Below are 12,751 nucleotides of genomic sequence, written 5' to 3' on the forward strand. Positions count from 1 at the left end.
TGATGGTATCAACAGGAATTCTGAGGTCAGAGCAGCCAAGGATACAGTTCTTTATGGGCCAACATCCCACCAGTACCCTGGCTCTCCAGAAACACAATAACTTTATTAATCTCACTGCTTCCCTTGGCCTCCTTCCCCCTTTGCATTGTCCTCCCACCCCAGTGGATAGGGGCACCCCTCTCCCATTGCGCCAGGGCTTAGACCTCATCTGAACCTTTCTATAGAGTCGAGATAAGTAGCTCATATCATCCCATATGGAATAGGTTGCCCATGCTTTTTGTCTCCCATGTCACCAGTGCTGTAGCCAGGGGATGAAGTGACCCGTTACTTGAAGAAGACCCTGATTATCCTTGCACGAAGGTGTTTGCTTTTCACGCTGTACACGATTGGGTTCATCAGGGGTGGGACCAGTAGGTAGACATATCCCAGGACAATCTGAAGCGAGTGAGAAGAGCTATTCCCGAATCTGTGTATCACTGGCAAGCCGAGCATTGGTGTGTAGAAAAGCAGGACAGCGCAGAGGTGGGAGACACAGGTGTTCAGGGCCCTGAGGGACTCCACATGTGATGTGATGCTCAACACTGTTCTGAGGATCCTCACATAAGAGAGGAAGATGAGCAGCGAGTCTAACCCCACTGTCAAGAGTGCAATAGACAAGCCATAGATGCTGTTGACTCTGATATCTGAACAAGCTAACTTCATGACCTCTTGGTGCACACAGAAGGAATGGGAGAGGACATTAGCTCGACAGTATTGGAACCGTTTCAGGAGAAAGGGGAGTGGGAATATTAGGGCCACTGCCCTTAGCACAAACAGCTGTGCCATGTTGGCTATTCTTGGCAGGTTTAAGACGGAAGCATATCTTAGGGGGTTGCAGATTGCGACAAAGCGGTCAAAGGCCATCAACAAGAGCATGGACGATTCAATGTATGAAAGCGAGTGGATGAAGAACAGCTGAGAAAAACAGGCATCGAGGCTGATCTCCCTAGAGTTAAACAAGAATATGCCCAGTATCGTTGGCATGGTGGCTACTAATAAGCCAAGGTCTGTGATGGCCAGCATGGAAAGGAAAATGTACATGGGCTCATGAAGGCTTGGATCTGTTTTTATAATGAACAGAATGACCGAATTTCCTACTATCGAAATAAGATACATTAAGCAGAAGGGGATAGAGATCCAGAGATGGACGTCTTCCTGCCCAGGTATCCCAGTGAGAAGGAACACTGCAGAGTTGGATTTAGTGTCATTGAGAGCTGACATCATGGACTGGGCAGGTCCGAGGAATTTTCAATTTTCCTTCCTGAAAGGAGAAAGTACAGGAGACTAGAAGATATTTAATGAGACACCTTTCTGCTCTGAGTGCAAGTCTGGAGATTCCCAGGAGCTCAAGGAAGATCAGCAAAAACATAGTATTGGGAAGATAGGCATTGTAAGACTGGATCATACCTGTAGCCCATCTAGCTCAGTATCCAGTGTGCAGTTCCAGATGCTGGAGAGGAAGGTGGAAGAAGCCCTGTAATAGGGAGCTATGAGATAACCTGCTTCCAGAGAAAGTTTCCCCCTGACACCCACTAGTTAGACATATTTTGTGGTGTAAATCAGGAAGATTTAGACCCCTTCCAAGTCTTTTTTTAAAACAATCCTCACTACTGTAATTGGATTTTCTGGTAACCCATATAAACATCCTGTCCCTCTTTGAATCCTGCTAACCTCTTGGCCCCATTGATATCTTGTTGGGAGTCTGGCAGCCTACTTGAGCACTGTATGATTTTACAATTGTGACCTTCACACAGACACCCTTTCTGGCCCTCCACTTCTGAGTGTGGCCCATTGTATCATGACCTGTATAAACACATGGCAAGTGCACTGAAAACGGCTACTGTATTTATCTGTCCTGCTTTTAAGCTATTTATAAACATGTTCCATTGCCTCATTGTAGATATATATTTATTTTCTCCACTATTGAGACTCCAAATCATTCAAGTTTCAGTGCATATTTGGCAAGTTACCAGCTAACACTGATAGTTACTTTAGCTGGGTGGGGAAAGGGGCTGGCATCAGAGATGGCGGAATAGTGAAAACACTAGGTTTGCGCTAATATCCAGTTGAGCGTGCAACTTATTTCAGCTATGCTTATGTGACAGGTGATGTGCATAAATGTTATATAACCACTTTTACACTCCCCTTTCTTTGTAGTGCAGTGGGCTAGCTTGCCTTTATCATATTCACTGCTTTGCATGATATGCTACTTTGCATTACATTCAGCAGTGATGCAAGAAACCAATAGGCCTGTAAGTCATTAGCCTCAGAAAGTTATCATAAGGCTTAAGGCCTATGAAATTTGAACAGATAATCTTTACACAAATAAACAGCCCAACTAGTTGGAAAACCCCAAGTATTTTGGGAGCTGAAAATAGAATTTAAGGGGAACATCTGACCACAGGTGCATATGTACATGATTTCAACCACAGAAGTGTCCTGGAAACAAATTGACGTATGTAACAGATATATGAGATCCATCTAAGACTACATCTTTTCTCACAAGTTTCTTATTTTCTTATGGGTTTAATTATTTGTTTTATGATAATAAGTTTATATTAGACTATATTTTGGTTGTAACACAAGTGACCTACTGGCCACATCCTGTGCGTTGTTCTAAGTCAAGGTTAGCGTACATATATTTTGGATCTTTCACTTAGATAGATGGTAATGAGCTAAAGCATAAGACCCATATATGGTTGTGACCTTTAACACAGAGGATGCATTGAAGTTGGTTGGCATAGGGACTTTCCTAAGTTCATACCCTTTTAAACTTAACGGGTACACCACAACTTGGAAAGAACTGAAATAACCAGTTAGGACAGAAATAACAAATGTGATACCCAACCACAAAAAGGCTATGGTAAAGAATAGACATGTATGATAATAAGTTGAGATTATTGATATGTTAACCTATAGGAAGAAGACACTCCAACATTAATAAAGTGAGGAAACACAAATAAAGCAAAGGGGGAAAATCTCCTACTGAATATGTATCAAACATAACAGCATCAGCATAACTTATTATAAAATGGCACCACAGGCTAGGGGTGATAGGAGAAAGAGATGTAATCCTTGGGAGGTGCCAGAATGATGACCACTGGTGATGATGGGGAACGTGATGGTGAGAAGGAAGATAATGACTAACACTTCAGGTTGTCCTACAAGAGATTGTGTGAGTATTGGGATGTGCAGATGTACATTATTTAGTATCTCTATCTACCTTACTGAGTTGGGGTGTTCGTGGTTGTGCTAAATGTATATTTATATTTATATTTAATAAACAATATTTGAAAATATGAAGGAGTTCCTATAGTATGAGTGTGCAAATGTGGATATCATGGTTCCCAACTATATAACAATTTAAATAATACTGGGGCTGATCTTGGGACAAGAACCCTTCAACCTTCAAATTAACTACTGGGGATTCTTAAGTAATCAATATAATTAATAAACAATCTAAAGATTGGGGAACAGAGTGGCACCCGAAATGGGACCCTGAGAGGCACAAAGGAACAACCTCCCTGCCGGGAAAGGAAACTCTAAGTTGAAGTTGAAATCCAAGGACCTCTCAGTCAGAATTTGATGCCAGTCAGAAACACTACACAACTCCCCAGGGACTTCCTCTGTTTCCTCAGCTGTTTCCTTTCTGTTTCTTTGCCTATAGTACACTATTTGTACTTTTCTTAACTGATGAATTCTGCAGTAGAGGGAGGAATATGTCCCTAGGGGAAACAGTAGACATAGACACAAAGGGGAGCACAAGGTTTTGACCATCAGACTAACTTAGCATACCTTGTGGGTGACCACCTGTCTCCCACCATTAGGTATCCTTGGATATTGTAATTGTGTAAGGACCCCTTGTCAAGGTTCCTTCCCCACTCTGAACTTTAGGGTACAGATGTGGGGACCTGCATGAAAGACCCCCTAAACTTATTCTTACCACCTTAGGTTAAAAGCTTCCCCAAGGTACAAGCTTTGCCTTGTTCTTCAACCTTATGCTGCTACCACCAAACTTTTTAAATAAAGAACAGGGAAAGAGCCCACTTGGAGACATCTTCCCCCAAAATATCCCCCCAAGTCCTACACACCCTTTCCTGGGGAAAGCTTGATAATAATATCCTCACCAATTTGTACAGGTGAACACAGACCCAAACCCTTGGAGCTTAAGAAAAATGAAAAATCAATCAGGTTCTTAAAAGAAGAATTTTAATTAAAGAAAAGGTAAAAGAATCACCTCTGTAAAATCAGGATGGTAAATACCTTACAGGGTAATCAAATTCAAAACATAGAGAATCCCTCTAGGCAAAACCGTAAGTTACAAAAAGACACAAAAACAGGACTATACATTCCCTCCAGCACAGCTTATTTTACCAGCCATTAAACAAAAGGAAATCTAAAGCATTTCTAGCTAGATTATTCACTAACTTTACAGGAGTTGTGAGGCTGCATTCCTGATCTGTTCCCGGCAAAAGCATCACACAGACAGACAAACCCTTTGCCCCCCCACTCCAGCTTTGAAAGTATCTTGTCCCCTCATTGGTCATTTTGGGTCAGGTGCCAGCGAGGTTACCTTAGCTCCTTAACCCTTTACGGGTGAAAAGGTTTTGCCTCTGGCCAGGAGGGATTTTATATCACTGAATACAGAAAGGTGGTTACCCTTCCCTTTATTTTTATGACACACCTCATTGCACTCCAAGGGCATACTCATTGGGTATTATTGACTAGTCCCTGCGGTTAGAATCTGGCAAGGAGATTCCTTTATACACGTGTTAAGGAGGCTTTTTAAGTTGAATTGTGATAATATTACGGTACCAGAAGAACTTAAAATGGCAATTGCAGACTGCCCAGTTACCCACATTCCATGGCGGCCGGGTAGTTGATTTATGTTGATTTATGTTGATTTAACTATTATGTTTTAATAGTTAACAAGAGGCCACAATAACTCAGAACTTGTATAGTTCTAGCTACCTTATTTCAGTCTCCTCAGTTCTCTTGGGCTGCATCCAAATCCATCTACTACCTTGCTGCTCAGTAGGTCCCAACTCGGTAATAACCTCTCGATCAGCTAAGAGCACATTAGCCATCTAGGCAAGAGAGAAAGAGAACAGAACCCACCCTCCCCTCCACTGTTTCCCCTTCCAATTTGTTTAAGTAATTGTTGAAACTGGCATAGTGCGAAGTGTTAATTAGACTAGTTAGTAGAATTTATTTCAGCTCATTAGGAGTAGGAGTTGAAGGAGAATGGAGTAGTTACCCGAGATTTCTGGTAACCAGTTGTGGTTGACCAAAATACAGCATAAAAATAGAGCTGTAGAGCTACTGTGGTTTAACTTTTGGGAAGTGTATGCCATAGCTATTTTGGATTAAGCCAGTATGGCTCACCTTAGTTTAATCGGAGGCTGCTGGAAAACAAGCACGAAGGGAAGCAACAGCTGAAGAAAAGCCATTGCTCAGTGAGCACTTCAGGGAGGTTCAGAGACCACACAGAAGCCTCAAGTTGGGAAGAGACTATTTCTGGGCTCCAGCCAGCTTACACGGCTTGTTTTTGCCAGAGCTGAGAGTGTGTCCAGAGGTGGGGAGAAGCTCTTCAGACTGACAGGCACAGACACTGTTCGGGAAGTCTGAAGGCCCTTGGTCTGCCTGGGTCCCCATCAGAATGGGAGGGTTTGGGGTCAGAAATGTGTACAGACTTTTGTTGGAAAATCCTTTTATTCTCCCATGTTACACTTTATTCCTACTCTTCAGATTAAACAGTATTTTGGCTCTCGAAGGCTGGCTGGTCACTCGTCCCACCACTAGTCACAGGCTCCCAGAGGGAAGAACCACAGGTGCCAAATGCACTCGCAAGCACAGTCAACACGCAGTGTCCTGTAGCCCAGGGCCCAGTCCGAGGGTGGGAGGATCGTGGGATTCCACCCCAATAAAAGGCTGGGTATGAGGCCTGACCTCTGGCACTCACAGACCAGCGAGGGGGACAGAGACGCTGGTCACCCTGTAACTCTGAGGGGTATCTACAGGGTAGAGATTCTAGAACCCTCACCCAATCAGGAAACAGAAATATGCCCTATTGGACCTTTTTCCACAGAGCAACACAGCTCTGAAATCCTGCATTCACAGATGAGCCAGAGCATAACAAAATTAAAAATGCATTTGCTGATTAAATTTCCAGCAGCAAAAAAACCTGCGGCGATTTGGGAATGAGTCTCTGATATTCTATGGGGTCTCCTCTCGCTCAGCCCCTGGCAGAATCTGTCCTAGGTCACACGGCACCTCTAGAAATGGGACCCCTTGAGAAATCTGGACTAGGGGCATTGCGGTTTTAACACTCCGAGCTCGCTTTGAATGTCAGATTTCTGAGTAGCTTGAATATCCCAAGGTGGAGTAAAGGTAGATGTAGGGGAGGGGTTCCCAAGCCACCTAGTGCTCCCTGCCCTACAGCATCATCACTGAATCACCCCTACAGCCCAGCTGAGTCCTCTGTCGCACTACAGAACATCTGCCAATGGAAACAGCTTCCAGCCTTTACCCTTCACTTCACATTTTAAATATAGTGAAACCACATTTTAAATAACATACCCAGTTCCTGCTAGAAGGGGAGCCGCTGACATTAGAGGTCTTCACCCTAAAGGACAAGGAGTCATCGGAGAGGTTGCACGGGCAGCATGCAGTCTCTGTTCAGATGAGGAGGAAGGTGTCTTTATGAAGCATGGCGGCACATTCCCTTTGAGGGTCACTTGACCACAAGGGAACCTCAGCCGCTTGGTTTTTGTGCACCAGCTTTAACCCTCACCACAGCCAATGGCCAACTACAGGAGGCAAAATCACAGGGGACGTGTGGTGATGCTGCCCAACTAGACTTCAGTGCCAGCCCTGATACAGGCTGTGCTCCTGGAACCCAGGCTTGTTATCACTGTTCGTATGATTCTGATTAGTCACATGGCTACCTCGAGGGTGGCCGAATGGTAACAATAATGCTGTCACAGCTGTGATCTTGCTGAAATAAAATAGAATAAATAAATTAATTGTGACGGGTTGGATCACAGAAACCCCCTTGGGACTGCCAACTGATGTGCCAGCACTTCTTCTGCCCCTGCTTTCCCTGATCGCTTGGGACTCCGGAGCCATGCCTGGCTGGGCCAGACGCGCTGGCCAGCTACAAAAACAAGCCCAGGTCTAAGCCATGTCCCACAAACTGCAAGCTCAACAGAAAGCAGCTTAAGAAGTGTTCCTTTCTTTAACGCTCAGATGCCCAACTCCCAGTGGGGTCCAAATCCCAAATAAATCTATTTATCTGTTTTACCCTGTATAAAGCTTATTGTTCACCCTCTATAACACTGATAGAGAGATATGCATAGCTTTTTCCGTCCCCCCCCCCCAATATTAATACATTCTCTGGATTAAATAATAGGTAAAAAGTTATTTTATTAAATACAGAAAGTAGGATTTAAAGTGGTTCCAAGTAATAGCAGGCAGAACAAAGTGAATTAACAAGAAAAATAAAATAAAACACGCAAGTCTATGCCTAATACAGTAAGAAAACTGAATACACATAATGACAGGTTTCAGAGTAACAGCCATGTTAGTCTGTATTCACAAAAAGAAAAGGAGTTCTTGTGGCACCTTTGAGACTAACCAATTTATTTGAGCATGAGCTTTCGTGAGCTACAGCTCACTTCATCGGATGCATACTGTGGAAACTGCAGAAGACATTATATACACAGAGACCATGAAAAAATACCTCCTCCCACCCCACTCTCCTGCTGGTAATAGCTTATATAAAGTGATCATCAAGTTGGGCCATTTCCAGCACAAATCCAGGTTTTTTCACCCTCCGCCCCCCCCACACATGAACTCACTCTCCTGCTGGTAATAGCCCATCCAAAGTGACCACTCTCTTTAAAATGTATATGATAATCAAGGTGGGCCATTTCCAGCACAAATCCAGGTTTTCTCACCCCCCCACCCCCCTCCAAAAACCACACACACAAACTCACTCTCCTGATGGTAATAGCTCATCCAAAGTGACCACTCTCCCTACAATGTGCATGATAATCAAGGTGGATCATTTCCAGCACAAATCCAGGTTTTCTCACCCCCACACACACAAACTCACTCTCCTGCTGGCAATAGCTCATCCAAACTGGTCACTTTGGATGGGCTATTAATAGCAGGAGAGTGAGTTTGTGTGGCGGGGGGGCGGAGGGTGAGAAAACCTGGATTTGTGCTGGAAATGGCCCGACTTGATGATCACTTTAGATAAGCTATTACCAGCAGGAGAGTGGGGTGGGAGGAGGTATTGTTTCATGGTCTCTGTGTATATAATGTCTTCTGCAGTTTTCACAGTATGCATCCGATGAAGTGAGCTGTAGCTCACGAAAGCTCATGCTCAAATAAATTGGTTAGTCTCTAAGGTGCCCCAAGTACTCCTTTTCTTTTTGTGAATACAGATAAAACCTCACCCTCAGAAGTGTTCAAGTAAGCTTCCTTTTACAGACTAGTCTCCTTATAGTCTGGGTCCAGGAATCACTCACGCACCCCGTGATTACTGTCCTTTGTTCTAGTTTCTTTCAGGCAGCCTCACCACCCCCAAGGATATCTCTTGAGACAGCTGAAGACAAAATGGAGGGATCTCCCAGGGGCTTATGTAGACCTTCTCTTGTGGGTGGAGACCCCCTTCTCTCTCCTATGCAAAGTCCAGCTCCAAGATGGAGTTTTGGAGTCACATGGGCAAGTCACACGTCCATTCATAACTCAGTTTTTACAGGCAGCAGCTATTGTTCACATGCTACCTTGAATGTGCTCCAGTAGACTTCTTATGTGGATTGGAGCCTTCCAAGATCCATTGTCCATTAAGTGTTTCTTGATTGGGCACTTAACTTGCACATTCCTCTCTAAAGAAGCAGACAAAATGCCTTACTAAGACCTACTTAAAATCAGACAAGTACACAGCTAATATTCATAACGTCAAGTACAAAAATGATAGATGCATACAAATAGGAGGAATGTATTCAGTAGATCATAACCTTTACAGAGATATGTTACATGGCATATGAAGCATAAAACATATTCCAGTTATGTCATATATAAATTCATAAGCATATTCCCATAAAGCATTATGGGGTGCAACGTCACAGTAATAATAATAATAATAATAATAATAATAAATAATAAAATACGACCAGATTTCTCCCCAGTATCCCCCTTTCCTGCATTACAAACCCATGGTGCAGGCCAGGGATGCGAGATTCCACAAGTGTCCTTACATGGAAATTTCCCCGAATCATTCCAGGAGGTCAGGTCCCTTCCCTTCTCCATGAGCTATGAAAATGGGACCCAGGAACAAGGGATCCCCATAGTTATGCACAGATCTCAGTGATCCACTGGTAGAAAGGCCCACCCTCCCACAATCTCTGTGCCTCCCAAACTGCGGTAGGAGCCTCTCCAGCACCCTGCTAGCACAGGTTCATCAGAGATGTGCTGCCAGGGCCTGTCACAGCAGCCACTGCCCGCAGGAACTGCTGAAGAGGCATTGTACAGGGTGGAGGGGGCTGCACAGAGATGGGAAGGCTGGGTAGAGTAGCTGAGGGGCACAATACCACAGCCCTAGACTGGTTGGGAGGTTTTGACCTTTCCATGCCCAGAGCGCAGCCAGAGATTCCGTCAGTGCAACCTTCATTTACATTATGAGGAAGAGGCAGATGAAAAGCCTCCAATTTCTCTCAGGGATCCAGGCAGCTGCAGGTGGGCAAAGTCATGGCAGCTGAGCTTTCAGAGAAAAAAATATCCATTTTCTATGAAAACACACCCCAAAAAATGGATGAAAAGGAAACATTTTAGTTTTGATCAACAATTTTTTTTTGAGGGGGGTACGGTTTTCCAGCCCAGCTCTATCTCAAACCAACAGCCCCGGTCGTGCTGCAGGACCACACCCCTAGTTGGCAGCACTAGCCCTGCATCAGCCTCCCACTCTGAGCCGCCTCTTAGCGTGATCATATTCCCCAAAGAGAAATCAGGAGACCCCCAGATGCTTGCACTAGGCCTCTCGCCCATGGGGACGCTATCGCCCATTGCTGGAACTGATTAGGGGTCCCCTCAGGCTTCAGGAGGCTGTCACTTGCAGCTGGAATGCTGCCTTCCCCACCCCCCGGGTCTGACTGACCCCCTGCGAGGGGCTGGCATCTCCACTCACCTCCCCCAAACATTTCTCTACTGTCCCCTTCCCCACTTTTTGGAGAGAATTAGGCATTTGTCCGATTTGCTGTTGATAACTGATCAGGTCAGCAAGAGCAACAACACAAATGCCTCCTTTTGGAAAAAAAAAGGTCATGTCGGATGGGACAGGGCTTAAATAGGGGATTGTCCTGGCTAAAGTGGGATGTATGGTCACCTTACCACGGACATCGCCTAGGTTGGCTACATCAGCTCTATAACAGAGAAGCCTGTGGAGAAGGCTTGTCTGCAGAAGCCCACCAACCAGTGGAACAATATAAGAACATAAGAATGGACATATGGATTCAGACCAATGGTCCATCTAGCCCACTGTCCTGTCTTCTGATAGTGGTCAGTGCAGCCACTTCAGATGGAAGGAACAGAACAGGTCAAATGTCTCCTCCCTTCCTCTGGCAGTCAGAATTTAGAGGCACCCACAACATGAGGCTGCATCCCTGACCATCTTGTCTAATAACCATTGATGGACCTATCCTCCATGAACTTACCTAATTCTTTTTTGGACCCAGTTATAGTTTTGGCCTTCACAAATTCCCCTGGCAATGAGTTCCACAAGCTAACTGTGTGTTGTATGAAGAAATACTTCCTTTTGTTTGTATTAAACCTGCTACTCATTAACTTCATGGGTGATCCTTGGTTGTTATGTTTTGTGAAGGGGTAAATAACATTTCCTGATTCACTTTCTCCACACCTCTCATGATTTTATAGACCTCTATCATATCCCCCCTAAATCAGCTATTTTCCAAGCTGAAAAGTTTGAGTCTTTTTAATCCCACCTCATATGGAAGCTGTTCCATACCCCCAAACATTTCTGTTGTCCTTCTCTGTACTTGTTCACTTCTAATATATATATATATATATATATATATATATATATATATATATTGGGTGACCAGAACTGCACAAAGTATTCAAGGTCTGGGTGTAGCATTTGTTTATATAGAGGCAATATTATATTTATTTCAGTTATTAACTTTGCCTTTCCTAATGGTTCATAATATTCTGTTTGCTTTTTTTTTTTTTTTTTGACTGCTGATGAACACTGAGTTCATATTTTCAGAGAACTATCCACAATGACTCCAATATCTCTTTCTTGAGTGGTAACAGCTAATTTAGACCCTCTCATATTATATGTATAGGTGGGATTATGTTTTCCAATGTGTACTGCTTTGCACTTATCAACACAGAATTTCATCTGCTGTTTTTTTGCCCACTTACCCAGTTTTGTGAGATCCCTTTGAAATTCTTCATAATCTATTTTGGACTTGAGGCAATCATGAGAAGATCATGAGGCAAAAGACACTGCCCCACTCACTCTGGAGTGGGTGTCCTGCTCACAGCTTTATGTTAATGAATCCTGCTTGTGACATTTTCCCTAATTAATGTTGGGTGACTTCCCTCCTTTCATTAAAAGTTTCTTTTCTATACTCAGACTCTGTGCTTATGAGTGGGGAAGTATTTTCTCTCAGAGGCACCTGGGGTGGGTGTGCAAATTTCCAAGGTTACTGGGTGGGGGCTTGAGCCGCTTCTGTGTTGTATTGTTGAAAAGGATCCACTAGATATTGAGCTCGGCCTTGGCTCCTGCCAGCTCCACCTGGCAGAACGGCAACACCTGTCAAGCTCTATCCTAAAATCAGCTGGGTTGGCCCGCAAATGCTCCTGTTGGGAGGCTGTCCCAGAACCTCCCTCATCAGATCAGAAACCTCCTTCTCCTTTCCAGCCTCAGTTTAGTCCTGGCGAGTTTCTCCCCATTTGTTCTTATGCCAACACTGTCCTTTAGCTTCAGGAGCTCATCTCCCGCCCTAGTGTTTACTCCACCGATGTCTTTACAGAGCAATTTGATCCCCACTCAGCCTGCCTTGTGTTAAGCTAAACCATACAAGCTCATCCAGTCTCCCCGTAAAACAGGCTCTCATTGCCCTGACCATCCTAGGAGCCCTTCTCTGCACTGTTCCATTCTGAATTCTTTTTTTTTTTTTTGCTTGTTTTGCTTGACACATTCTAGGATGTCATTTGTCTTGTTCACAGCTGCATCACATCAGTGGCTCATAGTCATCCTAGGAATGTCTAATGCACCCAGTTGTCTAATGCACTCTGTTGTTTCCAACTTACTCTTTGCTGTATAAACTTGGATGTAGTGAGTAGAAGTAGGGAAGATTGAGAGCTGACTTGATAACCGTGTACAAGCACTTTCACAGAGACAAAATACCAGCTAGCTCTTTAATCTAGCAGGGAAAGTTTTATAACAAGAAGCAATGGCTGGAAACTGAAGCCAGACAAATTAAATTTGGAAATGAGGCACACATTTTTAACAGTGAGGGTGCTGAACCAGTGCAATAGACTCCCAAGACCGGATGCCTTCCTGGAAGATACCCTTTAGATGAACAAAAGTTATGCGCAACTCATACACAAATCATTGGGCTCAGTATGGGGGTAAAAGAGTGAAATTCTGTAGCTTGTGCTATACAGGAGGTCAGACTCA

At 44.1% G+C, this 12,751-nt stretch overlaps 1 protein-coding gene across 1 annotated transcript; it reads right to left on the bottom strand.

Annotated features, from left to right (window-relative positions):
• Positions 1–324: 324 nt before the first annotated feature.
• On the bottom strand, positions 325–1,293 carry LOC125633302 (olfactory receptor 51G2-like). The gene has a single exon (XM_048842411.1). The coding sequence runs from the start codon at positions 1,261–1,263 to the stop codon at positions 325–327; it is 939 nt and encodes a 312-aa protein (XP_048698368.1). The 5' UTR covers positions 1,264–1,293.
• Between the last annotated feature and the right edge of the window lie 11,458 nt (positions 1,294–12,751).

Source organism: Caretta caretta, chromosome 1 (genome assembly GCF_965140235.1).
Source record: "Caretta caretta isolate rCarCar2 chromosome 1, rCarCar1.hap1, whole genome shotgun sequence".
Classification (NCBI taxonomy): domain Eukaryota; kingdom Metazoa; phylum Chordata; order Testudines; family Cheloniidae; genus Caretta; species Caretta caretta.

What these genes read in the sequence shown, in the direction of transcription:
- LOC125633302 (XM_048842411.1), bottom strand. Translation starts at nt 1,263, where the DNA reads ATGATGTCAGCTCTCAATGACACTAAATCCAACTCTGCAGTGTTCCTT.